General features: G+C 39.7%; 2 protein-coding genes across 3 annotated transcripts in view; both read left to right on the top strand.

Moving 5' to 3' along the window:
- Positions 1 to 4,802, top strand: part of LOC121954657 (protein bicaudal C homolog 1-like) — a 76,208-nt gene extending 71,406 nt beyond the window's left edge. Inside the window, exons 20-21 of the mRNA XM_042502305.1 lie at positions 81 to 180; positions 3,406 to 4,802. Of these exons, the coding sequence (XP_042358239.1) occupies positions 81 to 180; positions 3,406 to 3,533 (228 nt within the window). The 3' untranslated portion in view covers positions 3,534 to 4,802. The remainder of the gene's footprint in view (positions 1 to 80; positions 181 to 3,405) is intronic.
- Positions 4,803 to 10,024: 5,222 nt separating this feature from the next.
- LOC121954631 (phytanoyl-CoA hydroxylase-interacting protein-like) overlaps positions 10,025 to 16,400 on the top strand; it is a 49,987-nt gene continuing 43,611 nt past the window's right edge. Inside the window, exons 1-3 of one of the 2 annotated variants that reach the window (XM_042502265.1) lie at positions 10,025 to 10,254; positions 10,457 to 10,590; positions 15,863 to 16,227. In XM_042502265.1, the coding sequence (XP_042358199.1) occupies positions 16,122 to 16,227 (106 nt within the window). In that variant the 5' untranslated portion in view covers positions 10,025 to 10,254; positions 10,457 to 10,590; positions 15,863 to 16,121. Of the gene's footprint in view, positions 10,274 to 10,456; positions 10,591 to 15,862; positions 16,228 to 16,400 lie in introns of both variants that reach the window. The other variant, XM_042502266.1, reaches the window with a different exon arrangement.

Consider the following 16,400-nt stretch of genomic DNA (forward strand, 5'->3'; position numbering starts at 1 on the left):
TTGTTAAAAGGTCTCCTTTTAGATAAAGTTGTTGAATTTAGGTTATAAAAGTGTTAAATAACTTGTTGTTCCTGTTCCAGATTGACCTCCAGACATTCCTGACTCTAACAGACCAGGACCTGAAGGAACTGGGCATCACTACCTTCGGAGCCCGCAGGAAAATGCTGCTCGCTATCTCAGGTACAAATGAGGAAGAACGTGTTTATTACATTTTTGTTTGGTCCCTATCCTCTGCTGTTGTCACCAAAGAATTCATTAATAGTCTTAGGTGGTATTTATTTATTTATTCATACCTTCTGGGATATATGATAGTATAATTTTCCTTATGAAACAAAGAAAGACAACCGTACACCTTCTGAATTCCCATTTCTCTCTTCTAACAACTTCTGCGTCACAGAACCTGTTTTTTGTTGGGATTTTTTGTTGTTGTTAATGTTTTTTTTAAATTATTGCACAAGATTAGAGCTGCCACACCGACAGCGTCAGCTGTGCTGCGGCACATCCAGAGAAAAAGTAACGCCAATTTTTTCTATGTGAAATGCACGGTTTTCAGCAAAAATAAACATTGAAAATGATCTTTTGATAATTATATTGACTCTACACCACCTTTTACCACAGTTTCAATGTCTTTACTCAACTTCTGTTTAAAAAAGAATCCCTCTGACATCATTTCTGTCGGCAGAATCCCTTCAGTTGTTCACACAAGGCATTTTACTGTGAAACATTTACAGGACCGTGTTGTTGACGATGCAGTAGCTTTCACTGCTTCATGAATGAGTGGAGTATGTGCTTTTAGTTGTGGAAATACAGTAGTTATAACAGTAGGCAGCTCTGCAGCAGCGCATTATCAACAAGCGCTGCTAACTTAAACACACACTACTCACTCAAGCAGTGTGGCCCGGGCATAACCTCCAGGGCATGTGATGCACACTGCATGCAAAACATCCTCAGTACAGCTTCTCCAGTATGAAGTTAGTAAAAAAATGAGGGTCGGTATTTAAAATCACACCGTCAGCATTTCTTAATATCCTGGTATTAACCGAAATAGATATGGCCCATGCTTAATCATTAACGTAAGATATAGTAATGCATACGACCACTTCTCTCTCAGTTTGGTTCTTTTCTGTGCCTAGAATCAATGATACCAGCTGGAGCCTCGTCATGCCAACTCGCTCCCGCTGAAGGCAGTTCACACAAATTGGCTTATGTGTTTCATTAGTGTTTCCTATTTTGTCTGTCACTGCAACAAGCCTGAGTGGAGCCCAGCTGTGCAGAGGAAAAAAGAGTACTTCAGCCGACAGAGGTCATCAACATCGCCAACCAGAGGGTTGGAGAGCTATAGGGGGCCCTTATTATTGGCAGACTATTAGAGAACTAAAGACAGTACTGTTGGAAGTAATTTATCTTGTAAAGATGCAAGAAAACATGTTTCAGTAATTTGCATCGGCAGGACTAAATGGGATTAAGGCGCATTCTTCTCAGATGAGTATGTGTTGATATTTCTCCAGTTGCTCCAGCTGCCTCCCTGATGCTGACGCTGTCCGGTTGTTGCACTCGGTCTGATGTGAATGTTGTGGGTGTCACACTTCATTACTGATGTCATTTTGGACATTGTAATAGCTGAAGTTGTTTGTCGGCGTAAGTTAATCATGCTCGTATTGGGATCATGAGCTTCCTGTCGTGGATTTTCAGTAAAAGTTCAGAAACCTCAGACCAGAGCCAGGGTTGACAGTAAGAGCAACAAGGGGAAATGGTGAGGCCGGAGCTGTGATTATTAGGGAAGCTGAGGGATCCAAGGCCAGAATTTTGCTGCCTGACGCCTCCGCCAAGTGCAGGTCAACTTTCATCTCCGCTGACGGACTCTAGGGCTCCAAACCAGGAACATGCACGTCTCTGTCTGTCTCTTTGTCTTTCTGTTTGCCTCTCATTATAAAAAGATAGAATGCCAGTCAAGGCAATCCAGGTTTTAACTTCCTGCCGGCCTGCCAGTAAAAAGAGCTGCTGGAGCGAGCTGCCTGTCTCCAGTAATCAGGCTGAAGGTTTATGCTGGCAGCCACTGAACGCAGCTATCATATGAATAACTCAAAGTATGAATAACTCAGAGATGCCATGACGTGACATTTTTATGAAAAGATTTTGTCCAAGCTGCTGTGTAAAAACCAGATGAACACAAAGAGGGCTTTTGTTGATCTGAGCAATCCTGCAGTGATTTGAATCCAATTTTCTTGTCGTCGTTGATCAACGGAGGCTAAAAAGATATCTTAACATTGTGTTTATTTCATTGCTTTGATTTAGGGACCGTTCTTTACTTATCACTGGAGGGGGTGGCTGTGGTGTGACTTTGTTTTTTGTTTTGTTTTGTTTTTGACCCTCCCTGAAGCTACAAACATTTTTTTCTTGGGCCTCCATGAGTGACTGGGGAGATTCGCATAAACCTTCCTCTAAAATAAATAGGCCCTAACAATATTTTTTAAACATTTACGCCAAATGTGAGTAGCTTTTAGAGGCAATGCAATGAGAAAACAGGACAGGAGTTTGTGTTATCACTAAAGCAAAAAGCTTATTTTTTGCAAAGTGAAAATCCACCTTACAAACTGCATCTTCATCACATAGGCTGAGTGTGCAATTCACCACAAAACCAATAAACTTTAGACCTACACATTAGCAGACAGCCGGAAAAAATATCAGTAACTTGGCATTAGATGATAAAAACTTAACCTTTAATGTTTACAAGTTGAAAACAGAATCCTGGAGTTGAAAATAGACTGTTGCATGCATGCAGGAGTTTTTCCGGGATCTGGTTCGTACAAATAGTTTATTTTTGGCAAAGTTTTAAATAAGACATGTAGAATGAGGTGATGTTGATTAAAAAAATCCTATTTTAAGCATAGATTTAGTTTAAGTTTCCAAATACATTTAAAAAGTGAACAAATGAAACATTTATGAGGCCTGACACCAACTAAAAGAATGTCTAACTAGATGATTATTCTAAGATGTATTTATATTGAAATAGTTCCAACCAGTTTTTGTGTCTTTATATTTTTGTTTTTTTATATTTATATTTTGTTTCTGGCTGAAAAGTGGTGTGATTTGGCTTTTTAAAAAAACCTGCCTTTCAAACCCACCGGCAGGTTTTAGGGTTCAGATAGTGTTTAAAAATATACAAATACAACCATTTACCGTTTGATGTTTGTTAGCCAAAGTTTTTGACCCTCAAAACATATCTTTGACATAAGTCCCTCCACAGTGCTTAAAAAATGACCATGCACCATTCCTCCGTCCTCATAAATAATGAACAGTCCCTTAGTGCAGCTCACAGGGCAAAGTAGAGAACTCTTAACACCATGCTTGTATCACCTTTACTCCTTTTGATTTATTTTTTGTGATCCTTTTTTGTTTACACAGAACTAAACAAGAACCGGAGGAAACTATTTGAGCCACCTATCAGGTCCTCTTTCCTGGAAGGGGGAGCGAGCGGCCGCCTTTCCCGTCAGTTTCACGCAGACATGGCCAGCGTCAGCGGACGATGGTAGGCGCCTTCAGGCCGCCCCAGATCCGTCCATGATGGGAAACCAGCCCCCAGCGTCTTTCTGTGCCTCAGCAGCCCAGGTTTCAGTGGTTGTTTACCATCTTTCAGCTTCAGCTGAATTAAGACTGTTCAAAATGTTGTTGTTGCCATATAGTATAAATATATATATTAAAAAAGCCATAGTTTTACCTGAAGTGCCAACATGGAAAAAAGGGATTTCTCATAATCATGAGGTTCAGTGTTCACTCCTTATAGAGCCATCGAGTCTATCTGGAGCATTTTTGTATGAAGGTTTGTAGTCATGGTTCTGATGAAGGGTACTGTCAAGTATTTCGTCCACTTTTCCTTCAAGGAAACAGGCAGAATGATTAGTACAATCATTTAACACATTGGTACTACCTGCATTCGTGTGATGCTGTTGTATCAGTGACATGCACTTTAATAATACTAGACTTTTGCCTGTGAGAGCCTAATTCCTTAGATTGAAATAATAACTATGCATTTTTTATTGACTAAAAGCACAGATGCATTTTGTACCAAACCAAATGTAAGCACTTCCAAGTGAGTTTAGGGCGCCGCCAAATGAAGTGCAAAAGAATGTCAGCACGCTGAAGTGGTGACTTCATCAACTTTGACATACCAAAGGGAAAGTATCATTGTGGCCTTTGACCTTTGGCTGCCTTTAAGTGATGTGATTGGTGGATATTCCTCCGAGGTCAGTGTTTGTGTCCAGCCGCAGTCTGTTTGTGTGTCTGTTTATTTCTAGACAAAAAAAAATCAAATATTTTGTACTCATTATGCATTATGATTTTATTTTTAGTTTTTATTACCATTTTAGGGGAATTGGTGGGATGTTTAACGGTAATCAGTTTACATTTGTATTTTTTATACATTTCATGAATGAGTTTCTATGATTTTGTAATTAGATTCTGAGTATCTTTTACTTTTTTTCTGCCTTTTAATCTGTGGAGCCGTAATATGGCTGTGCCATGAGACAGCAGCAGAGACATGAGGCAGTTAGGCTAAGCTTTAAAGGCCTCTCTCTGATTGTGTCAACAGGCATCTTTCTGTGGTTTTCTGTCTCTGTTTGTTTATAGAACATGGTCTTTTGTCTCATCTGTTATTTGTCAGTGTTGGCCTCCTCGTGGCCCCATCTGTGCGCCGAAAATCTCACAAAGCACTCCTCCATGTATCCGGGACATGAGTTGCTACACTAGAGCTGAGTGCCTTTTTTGTCTTCCTTTTTCACTGGCTGTTAGAGCAAGGAGTGACCTAACAGAGCAAGGCCACGACTTCAGTAGCAAAAAGTGCCAATGTACATAACTAGTTTTTCAGCAGGGAGATATTTTGTTGAGAACACTAATATTTTGGTCTGACCGTACTCTCCAGAAAGGAGGTGCATCACACAAAGAAGCAGTATATTCACAGCCAAGCTGATTTCACATGAGTGTTATAAAAGAGACACAAATACAGAACCAAAGTCACCAGAAGGGCCGTGAGATTTAAGATGAAAACAAATACAAATCTGGAATTTTCTAGTATCAGTCGTGCAATCTAATATCCAGGAAACCTGGTTAAGCAGTGTTTAATGAAGCAGCAGGATTATGCATGCAGCAGCAGTGTTTATCGTCAGAGCTTGTGTTTGTTCTGGGCTCCTGTATTATGTTCGGTCATGTGTTTCAAAAAGGAAAACATCCTTTTCCAACAATTCATTAACTTTGGATAACTCAAGTGTTATTTTGCGTGATGTTCTTAAGATTTATCAGAGGATCCGTCTTCAAAGGTCTTGAGCACTTTGTATCAAGTGCAATTAAGTGCCTCTTTGTAAAGTTTTTTTTTTTTCTGAGAAAATGTGTTTTTATTTGCAGTACAAAAAGGATAAAAAGTAAGACTGACGAATTTCTTTTCTTGGGTTAAATGAGAGTATAAAATCTATTAGATACTTAGAGGATGCTTCTGAGAAATTATCACTTTTAGCATTCATCTCACCAAATTTAACTATATCAGCAGTCCTCATGTAATCTCATACAGAGGGAAGTTGATTTTTCCCCTCTTGTCGATTCGCGATGATTACCTTTAAGGTGATTTATTGTTTACCATGCTCACTTTTAACCACTTTCCAGCCTCCCTCGCATCTGATTTGAGCCATTCTCAATGTGGTTGTCAAGCTAATAACACTATACTGAATAATATTCTGACATGGTTGCCGATGCCAACCAGGTAAACGTTTTTTTTTGTTTGTTTGTTTTTCCCTTTGAAGTCTTAAGAAAAGAGATGAAGAGGGAGAAAGCTAATATAGAAAGGGATTGTTTATCCTGAGAGGAAACCCGGGGCTGCTTCGCCCCCACTCATCATGGTACTACATTGAAACTGTTGAGCACTGATTCTCCCAGTGCTGTGACTCGTGTTCCTGCCTAGCAGACATTTGTTTTCATCTTGTTCCGATGTGTTTTCTCGGAGGGCAGTAGAGGTTCTTGTCTTTATCAAGTGAATGTTGTTTAAAATAATATTGATGCATGTTATTGCAGATTTATTACGGATCAGTGAAGGAACTCAAGTCAAAACGTTTACTGCCAGCTTGCCTACTCTTTGCCCTTGATAGAATAGTTTCACAATTATGTCTTCGATTTGTTGTATTAGTCATTTTATTGTTCCCAAAGGGATTTATTTGAAGGAGTCTTTGTACTGCAATCAAATGGTACATTTATAATAAATGTAAACCACTAAGGAAATTATATAATACATAACTTTTGTACAACTTTTTCATCTAAGGCAACCATTGTTTTTGTGTGAGAAAGGTACAATTCTGCACAAAGGTCCAGAGAAGAATTTGTGTATAAACATTGCCATGTGGCCAAAGCTCTGTTCACTGTGGCATCTGTTGATGCTATTGTTATTCTAACTGTATTGTAGTACAGATATAAACAGGACTTTTTGGAGAAACTGTCAAGCAGGCAAAAAAAAAATGTTTGTTCAAACATTCAAATATTATGAAGGTAATAAACGTATGCAAACAAAGACCCTCTTTTGGTTTTGTTTTCTGCATGTAACAAAAAAAAAGGCGAAACAGCAGTGTCCAGAATCGTTGTAAGCAATGTTTTAGTTCTTGAGATCTGTCTTGGTCTCGAGACCAGTCTCAAAACCACTTTTTGAAGATCTCCGTCTTGTCTCAGAATCCTCCCATTTTTACTCAGTCTTGTCTCAGTCTCAGACAAAGAAGACTTGTGATTTTATTTAAAGATCGGCCAAGACCAAAACTGCTGTGATATCAGTCAATTGCCTGTGCAAAAAAAGGAGAGTTGAATACAAATGTTACGTTGACTTCAGCTCCTAAGTGTACAGTATTTCTTTTCTCAGAAAACAAAAGAAAATCCCCACACATAAAATTCACCCTTGCAATGCCTTATGATTATTTTATCAAGACACTTCTCATGATATACAAATACACAGACGGACACACATACATATACTATACATCTCTAACAGAGGTGAGTGAAGAGCAATCTTTATTTGTTTTCTGTGGGTGTTTTCATGGGAATATCTTTTAGATCAATTTGAGGAGGGCCCATGGTGTTCATGTTCCACATTTGATCATAAATGTGTCATGCAGTGTGGGACTCACACTGGTCTTGGTCTTGATATCGTCTCAACCCCTCAAAGTTTTGGCCTTGTTCTTGATACATTCTGGTGTCAGTCATGCCTAGGTCTCAGTTTTGGTGTGGTGGTCTTGACTACAACACAGGTCCCAAGTGACTTCCACAAAGACTCAAAATGGAAGGAAATTCAGGATTTTAGTCTCTGTAAGATGCTGTAATGTTGCTATTCCAGAAAGTTCACATAAAGCAGATAAGCAGTGTATAAAAGTGTAAAAATGGTACAGCATAGATAATTTGAAGCTCCTGCTGCAGCTGTTTTTAATGTGGTATTATGAAATTTTAAATGCATATGCCAAAAAATCCTTCAGACATATTTTAGTTCCCATGAAGAATAAGGTTTATAAATCTAAAAGGCTGGTTTCACCAGACACTCACTCATCTTCTCAGTATGAGAAATAATGAAAAACACATGCATTCTCTGTAGGTTGAGAAGCAGCTCGGTCCTGTGCCATGTGTTCATGGTGCCATGCATGCCTACGTGAGGCCTAATCCGTATAGCCAGGATCTGCTTAATCCAACAGAATGAATCTGCTGCGACTGATGGAGAGTCTGGCAGAGACAATATACAGTGTAATGCATGAGAACAATTTCATTTTAAGCTAAGTCTCAAAACTCTTAATTTACTGCCCATCTGTCCTGAAATTTTTTTTTTCTTTGCACAATTTTCCTCCTTGTTTATTTTACTTTTTATTTTTTTGTTGACATTGTTATTGGCATTAGTAGTTGACATTAGTATTGTTGTTGTTTTATTATTATTATTATTTATTTATTTATTTATTTTCCCCCAGGATTATGTCATATAATCATTTAAAATCATCAGTTTGAGTGAGGTCACAAATTTGGCATTTGCATTAAGCCCTTACATTCTCTCTTACTAAATATGAAAAGCTCAGCAAAATTAGAGGGTGAACCTTTTGACTGTAAAGAACAGACAACCACTACACATAATGAAGTGTTTTCCTGCAAAATTCTGTGCTCAGGTACTGTTACTGAAAACCTCAGGGGGGCAGTGTTGCCACTTAAAATGTACTCACTTCTCTGATGATAAACAATGGACGATTGTTACTCAGCAACAGATTATTACATGTTTAGAAATTAATAAATAATATAAAATTACTGACTATATGTGGGATGCTTAAAAAAGAAATGCTGTTTACTTAAGAGACAACAGACTTTATAACATACAGTATCACTTCTAATGTGTATTTAATCTTGTAGTTTTGAATATCAGAGTTTAGTTTTGGAAATGTAGAGACTTTACAGGCACAAACACTTTTTTAAGCTGTATTTTGTATGAGGTGAGGAAGGTGATTAACTTTTCTGTTTTATTTATGATCATCAGCTCCAACCCTCGTCCACAGGCCTCTCTGTTTATGGCAGTAAATTAATGTTCAGATAGCAAATAGAGCTAGAGAGAGAGCCTCTCATCCAAAACAAATGAGCCTTCAGCAGAAACAGGTGGTGCCACTGAACTACAGTATGTTCTGTGGCAGCTTGTGACTCACTCACTCATCCTCTGACATTATTTTCCACAAAGAAAACACACCGCCTTCATTTGAGAACCACAACACTGAAGAGGATGTAAATACTGGTATGTTACCCTGAGGTGCTCGGAGGTGGTGAGTAGGAAGGTTAATGCAACATGCATTATACTGTCTGCTGCCAATTCCTCATATGATTAAGCAGTAATGAAATCTCAGCTTCTCAGAAAATAGTTCCACCTTAAAGTAGCTGAACAAAAACCCTTACATTTTACCCTATAAAAAAATCCCACAGCTTCAAGCATAATGGCTGTGGAGAAAAGCTATTAAATCACAAATATCAAAGCCTCTCTTCACCTCACTTAGGGCGATTATTTGTACGCCACAGCTGGCAATCATTCTCAGTGCCTAGCATGACTAATTTGAATTTCATGTTGTATTGCGAGAGACGGACGGAGTGAAAGACGGCTAAATTGCAGAGAACAGAAGCGACGAGCTTTTTATGACTAACCAGCCATGCATTTATTCTGCATCCTGGCGGCCGCCCCACTCAAAGACCAGCAGAGTCCACAGCATCACATATTGTTCTCATGAGCAGCTTGCCTTTGCAGGGAAGGTGTAAATGAGAGGAGCTGTGACTCGGTTGCTACCTCACCATACCTGGCCCGTATACAGTGGACAATATGTTCACAGTGTCTGATAAGTCTGGCTCATAGTCGCTGTTTACCTTTTTTTTCTCTCCTTGTTTGTGCAAAATGACACAAATCTCAATAATTTTTTTTTTTTTTTTTTTTTTTTTTTTTTTTTCTTTTCTACCTCTCTTAGTCATTTGGTTTCAACCTTACAAGCATATTTATCCCAGAAGCAAAAATACTGGTCCAGGCCCAAATGACACTAAATGTAATAAAAAGTCTTTTTTTCCTTAATTTAACCCCATCTTATTTATGCTTGTTATTTTCCCATCTCCAACTCAGTCCGCTGTCTAAGATAAATAAAGACGGCTGAAAAAGTCTCCCATGATGCAGCAAAAAAAAGTGGTTTTAATGGTCCTGAGTAACCAATTAATATATTTCATGCTGGATTAATTTGCTTAAAGTATCGTTATTATACAATTTAATGTCAGTGGCTCGGTATAATAGTTTTTAAATGGTTTTAAATAACTTGTGGATAGCCGCAATGTCTAGTGCTGAGAGTGAGAGAGCAGTGCGCATGCCCAAAACCTTTGACAAATCGGATGGCACACATTTCATGACAGGTAGGGCTGATCACCTGTTGCGTAACTGCAATATGATTGGCTGTTTGTCATGTGGTCCTTTACACGTAGCTGTCAGAAGTTAGCATGTATTTAGGGAGGGAGTAATCACCGCTGTCACCGTAAACATGTGGATTATCTTCGATAACATGAACATGAAAGTAGCGCCATGCGGAGGAGATGTTATCTGTTTAAGAGCAACTTTCATGATCTCCTGCGTGTTTTCGAAAGGAGGCGTGAAGGCAGCAGGACAGCGTGGTGAAAGTAGGCAAACATAGCCAGCAGCTACCAAAACTAAAGGAGCTCACCAGAGTAACCGCACCGTGAGGAGAACAGGTGCTCAGTCGCATTGATGGTATTATTAAACTGTAAAATGTAAAATAGCCTAATATGTAAAATTATGTTGTCTTCTGGTTTTGCATCTGTCCAAACTAGACACTTTTTCCACCTAAAATCACCGCTGTTCCTGTCAGAGTGTAAAACTTGTGTGAGCTGTCAGCTGTCATTTCAGACTGATAAAACCAGCCTCCATCTGCAGGTTTCATCACAGTCAGACCCAGAGAGAGTCACAGCTGTGAGTCCATCCATGAGACGCCTCCAGGTCTCATCCATCAGCATCCGTCCAGACTCCATCAGAGGATACATGCAGCCCATCACAGACATCCCAGTCTGGTAAGTAATTCAAATACATTGAATTTGAATTGGTGTTTTGATGCATGGAAAGTAAACAAATATTACTAAATATAATATAATAGTATTAATATAAATTATAAATAATTGCATTGAAAAATTTTAAATGGTAACCAAAATGTACAATGTAAGTGTTTTTGGAATAAAATACAATTTCACAATGAGGTGTAGGCATAATTGGTAAAAACTTTTCTGAATCACTGAATCATGACATCTATTAACCCTCTGAAATCTGGAGCGACATTACTTTTCTTGTGCTGCTTTTAGAAGCCATTCACCCGTTTTCAACCTTTGAACCCTGAGCAAAATTATAATTTTCTCTCAAGCACTTTTGCCAAGTCTTGCTTGTGTGTTTTTTAACTTCCTTTTCTTTCTCATTATTTTTGTTTTGTTTGCTGTTGTTTTTTTGTTTGTTTATATTTCAGGTAATTTACTAGTACTTTTTTTTTAAAAAAAACTAATTTTCTGCTTATTTTGGATCTTTTTTTTTGTTGCTTACTGTCATCTTCCCATGTTTTTGAAAGAAATCAAGCCAATTAGCTCAGGGTTCAAAAGGTTAAAGGAATAATTTAACATTTGGGGAAATGTTCTTAATTGCTTTGTTGCCAAGAGACGGATGTGAAGATTGATGCCACTTTTACTGTTTGTCTGCTTAATATGAAGCAGGAGCCATAATCAGTTAGTTTAGCGTAAAAGACTGAACCCAGAGGTCATGCTCTGTCCAACGCTAACAAAACCCACCTAACAGCACATTTAAATCTCTCTCATTAACATGTTTATCTCATTTGTTAAATCTGTACAAAAGTGAAAGTGTAAAAACAACAAGTTGTGGTTTTAGTGGGTGTTATGAGTCCACTATTTCTTGGCAGGTAACCACAAAAGGCTTTAGGATGTTATTGTTTCCAGCCAAGGAAAAGTCCAGCACATAACGATGGATGTTTAAAGAGAACCGGAGATGCGGGGCAGGCAGAGCCTGTGCAAGTTTCTCAGTGGACGCATTAAGTCAAAAATGTTCAGCCTCCGGGATATAAAATTAAATGGGATGCACAATAATATTGGCATCCTCAGATATTGGCTTTAAAATGAAATATCGGAATGCTAGTTTCTGTTGATACAACAAACAAATTTTATTTTTATTGATAAACTGAACATGTACAAAACATAAATGCTAAGTTGATGTGCCTTTTGCACAATGAATGAATTTTACATAGACTAAAAAGCATTTTTATTATTTCACGTTTCCATCTGCTGGTCAGCCATCACGATAAGAGTACGCATAATATGATGTTAATGCCACTACAGGAGAGACTTTATGATCACTAAAATTAGGTGGAGAAAATGTGGATATATACTTATTGGTTATCGGCCAAATGAATTGAATCATTTAGGCATATGAGATATTGGTGAAAAATCCAGTGTTGTGCATCCCCAACAAATACCCGTATTTTTCACATCTTGGGGATACTAAAGTGCACTAAAAACTTCCACTGGCCAAATGGCTAATTTCTCACTTTGCTCTCTGATAATCTGAACTGGGATAAAACAATTTAATTGTGAGGCTCTTCTAGAATTTTTAAATGTTATCGGACCAAATGTATTAAATCCTAATACTTAAACAAGTCATTTTGTGGAGTTACACTCAAAAACTACACCATGTGACAGACCTGGCAGTTGTAATTTAAGTTCAGCCACTATGAAAATTGGCTTCAGAACTCCGTGCTGTTCCTGGGGGCTTGCACAGAACAAACTGGCTGCATCACCTCCTGATAAAATGCCAAAATGTTTTTACACATTGGATTTTGTGCATGTTAATCAAACAAAATATAATATGTTAATTAGTGAGCTTTAATTTTTATTTAACCTCTGGAAACTTGGATCAACATCAGTTTTTTTGTGCTGCATTTAGACACCTTCCACAAGCTATTTGACCCTTTGAAACCTGAGCAGATTGGTTTAATTTCTTTCAAAAACAGGGAAAAAGGAAATGACCAAAGGGTGACAAGAAGATTACCTGATAAAACCTAAAAAAAATAGTTTTTAAAAGGAGGGGAAGATTGTTAGAAAATTGTCCAAAAAAGGGAAAATTTATGTTTATAATTTTATGATATTTTAACAATATTTATAATATTTTCAGATAGTTTTCTTGGTACTTTTTGGGGGGCAAATTTTTGGGTAATGTCATGTTTAGTTGCTCATTGCTTTCTCCCCGTGGTTTTTAAAGACATCAAACCAATTTGCTCATTTTGAAAGGATTAAGGTGCTGGTAGTTGGTTTTTGTTACCTCTGCCTTGCTAATTGTTTGCTCTCACTGCATATTTATCTGATAAACATGAGAGCGGCATTGATTCCTTTTTCCACCAAGGCAAAAAAGCACATGCAACCAAATGTTAAACTAATCCTTTCAGCTTTTCCTATACTTGGCTCTCTCTATCAGTTAAATTAATTGTATTAGTAACATCACCGCTTTTAATTATTCTCTCAATGTGTGGGCTTGGTGTTTGATGTTGGCCAACAATGAATTTAATTTGTTAGATTTTACTGTTAAAACAGAGATGGAAGGTGAAGGGCGTTTCATGCTAAAATCAGACAAACTGTGGTTTCATTTCGAGACCTTCAGACACACACGGCCTTTATCAATCAAGCTAAGGCCAGAGCTCACACTGCAGATCAATGACACGCTTCATTTACTTCCCTCAGACAAATGTGTTTGTGGTGTGCAGTGACACACACACACACACATTGAACCCTGGAGACTCTGTATTGTTTTCCGCTAATGTAAAATGTTGCAGCCTGTGCTCCATATACTGGCTTGTAACTGACCTCTCAGATGAGGAGGGATGTGTGGTGACCGCAGGGTGTGGGTGTGTGGAAGATGGAGGATGATGTAGAAAGCAAGAAGTAAATACAACAAGAGGGATATTTGGATTTTTCTTCATTCTTCTATAATTTTTAAACATATTTGGCTTTTTTTTCTCCGACTCTTACTACGCCTCTCTCCCTGCTATTGCCCCATCTGTCACTGTGAGTCCACATGGCCTGTGAGCTCTAAGCACAGCAGAGTGAGCAAATCAGAGTGGACTGCCAAAACAGGGCATATAATATACACACACACACAGATGCACAGTGACCCTGCAAAGTAATTTAGGAGATCTGGAGTAGCAACAGAGAGGATGTAGGAAATGTGACAATAAGAAAAGGAGATAGAGGAGGAAGTAAATGTGAAGTGAAAAAAGGTAAAACAGGTGAAGAGGAAGGATGGAGAAGGAGAGGAGGGGGAGGGGATGAACTTGGCTGGGTGTGTGTTACATGGGACTCTGTGTCGCTCTCACTCGTCCTCCTGCAGCTCTACTGGAAACACTGACGCTAATGCACGATGACTCTCGCTGGAGGGGATACGGGTGGATGGAGAGAGGGATGGCAAGGAGGACGGATGGATGGTAGGATTAGAAGGAACCCTCCAGAATCGGTCGGCCTCATCCTCCACCACCTCCTCCTCCTCCTTCTCTCCCGCACTAGATAAGCACATCAGGCATAGTGACAGAGAGATATAGATGATGCCGTTCATAGCGATGAGCTTTTTTTTATTTTTATTTGTTTAATTTGACATACCATTAGCTGAGTTTTTGTTTTCCATGTCTGCCCATAGACTTGTGATGAGCTCATTCACTGGTTTATGCAATTATGGTGGAAACAGTCATTTTAAACAGATGCTGTGTTAATCTGTGGATATCAGTGCAAAGCTCTTTAGTAATCAAGCCATCTTAGACAGCATGGGGGCAGTTGGTAAGATAGTAAACACAGAAAAGCATGCTATATATAACTGTCCTTCACAGATGAAATTATAGATCGTTTTCATCTGTTGACACTGAATCTATAGCAGCAACTTCTCGTGCACAGATGGCTCTGTGTTTGCTATGATCTGCATGTTGACCTTCACTTTTAATGAGTTGCAATTTACCAGGCAGAAAGATTTGAGCGAGATGCAACTCATGAAATCTGAGCAAGGAGTAAATTCAGGCACTTCAGTGGTGCATTTAATATGTTTGAATCTGAATGCCACAGTGATTAGGAGCTTATCAGGGTTTTAATTCGCCTGCCCAGCAAAACCTCGTTTTTTTAAATCCCCCAATGTGCATGAAAACGCTCAAACAGCTAGTTTACTGTATCCAAAAATGAACATAAAAGCGATCACGTTGCTCTTTGCGATTGTGTAACGCTCTCTCTCCTCCTCAGTTCCAACTCCAGAGGTGATGATGATGCTGTGTCAGCGTGCCTCACAGAGATGAGTTAGGGTGGCTTCCCTCCTATAATTCAAAGACTATAGTGCAGCAGCTCTGCACAGCATGACTCAGGGGTCCCATAGGCGCAGCTGCAGAATTCGTTGTCCACTGAATAGATAAACACTCTGTCTCCTCAGGGCGCCTTGTGTAACACAGAGAGAAACAAAAACAAATAGAAAGTGACATCGCCTCACTGTGATGCACCCCTATGGAGAATGGAGAGGAGACAACACTGACAAAGGAAATCTAAGACCGAACATGACTCCATGATGATCAGAAATGACTTCAGCACGGCCCAACAATGTCACAAGAGGCGCCTGCAGTATTCAGTGTGTGTTTAGCCACAAATTGCCTGTGCACTTGACCTTTCATGCCTTGGCAATCCTGTTCCTGGGAGCCACTGATAAAGAGGGCGTAGCAGGGGAGATAATGATAAACACACACCCCCCACAGCCAAGCATGAAGTATTGTTTTTTGGCTATGAGCTGACATGGTTTTGCATTTTATTATGTGCTATTACAATGCAAGAGGGGTCGTCTATAAGGTAGTCCATTTATTAAGTCGCGCAATATGTCCCCCAGCTCATTACTGTGTGGTCCATTTGCACCTGCGCTCCTGCGAGACAGGGCTACACCTCGCCAAATAAGGACATGAGAGCGAGCCGTGGTGGGATGACGTTGAACGTGAAATGGGGGGAAAAAAACGGGAGTGTGTGGCCGGTTTGGATGGAGCCCTGAACCGGAGGAGGAAACACCGGGCTAATCTGGTTGCATAAGAAGCCATTGAATTTGCGGAACGTCTCTGCACTAATCCGCTCAAGTATTCATGTTCAACTGTCCCGCGGTGGAGTAACACATAGGGCACACGCACGCGCGCACACTTGTGGCTCTGAAGGCGCGCTGCTGCGTGCACGCATGAAATAAGATAAACGCACCATCTTTGAGGTTCATACATTTAAAAACGTATCTCTGCAGGAGCTGTTATGCCTCAAACCCGAAGTGGCGGCTTCTGCTGTTCGCGCCCGTGACGATTCCGCTGACGCGCCACTAGCCACACCACCCAGGAGACGAGAGAGGAGAGCTGAACGAGCAGGGGACTGACTGAAAACCCGTCTCTCTTTCGCTTTCTTTTCCCTGACGAGCGTGGACGGAAGCCTGCTGTTGTTGTGCAAGTGTAATATTTAACGAGCGACAGCAAATTCACCAGTAGCATCACCCAGGCTGTTCTGCAGAGATGGAGGTACCAGGCTTGGCGCACAACATCACCAGTCCATTAAGTCCCTGCGAGGGGATGATCAAGGACCTGAGCTTGGACGCCATACAGTTATGCGAGCGAGATGGTAAGGACAGATTAGCCTTTCATGGAGTATTGCGCATATTATCGGTGCATTAGGCCGTGGTGTTAATATCAGAGTCGCTGCATTAAACAGTGCGTTTTGCCATTGGTTTTAAGCTGCATGCGTACCCTTATTGTGTGTTTAAAGGGAGTAGGGGCCGGTCGTTCCGCCGGTTC

The sequence above is a fragment of the Plectropomus leopardus genome, chromosome 15 (assembly GCF_008729295.1).
Source record: "Plectropomus leopardus isolate mb chromosome 15, YSFRI_Pleo_2.0, whole genome shotgun sequence".
Classification (NCBI taxonomy): domain Eukaryota; kingdom Metazoa; phylum Chordata; class Actinopteri; order Perciformes; family Serranidae; genus Plectropomus; species Plectropomus leopardus.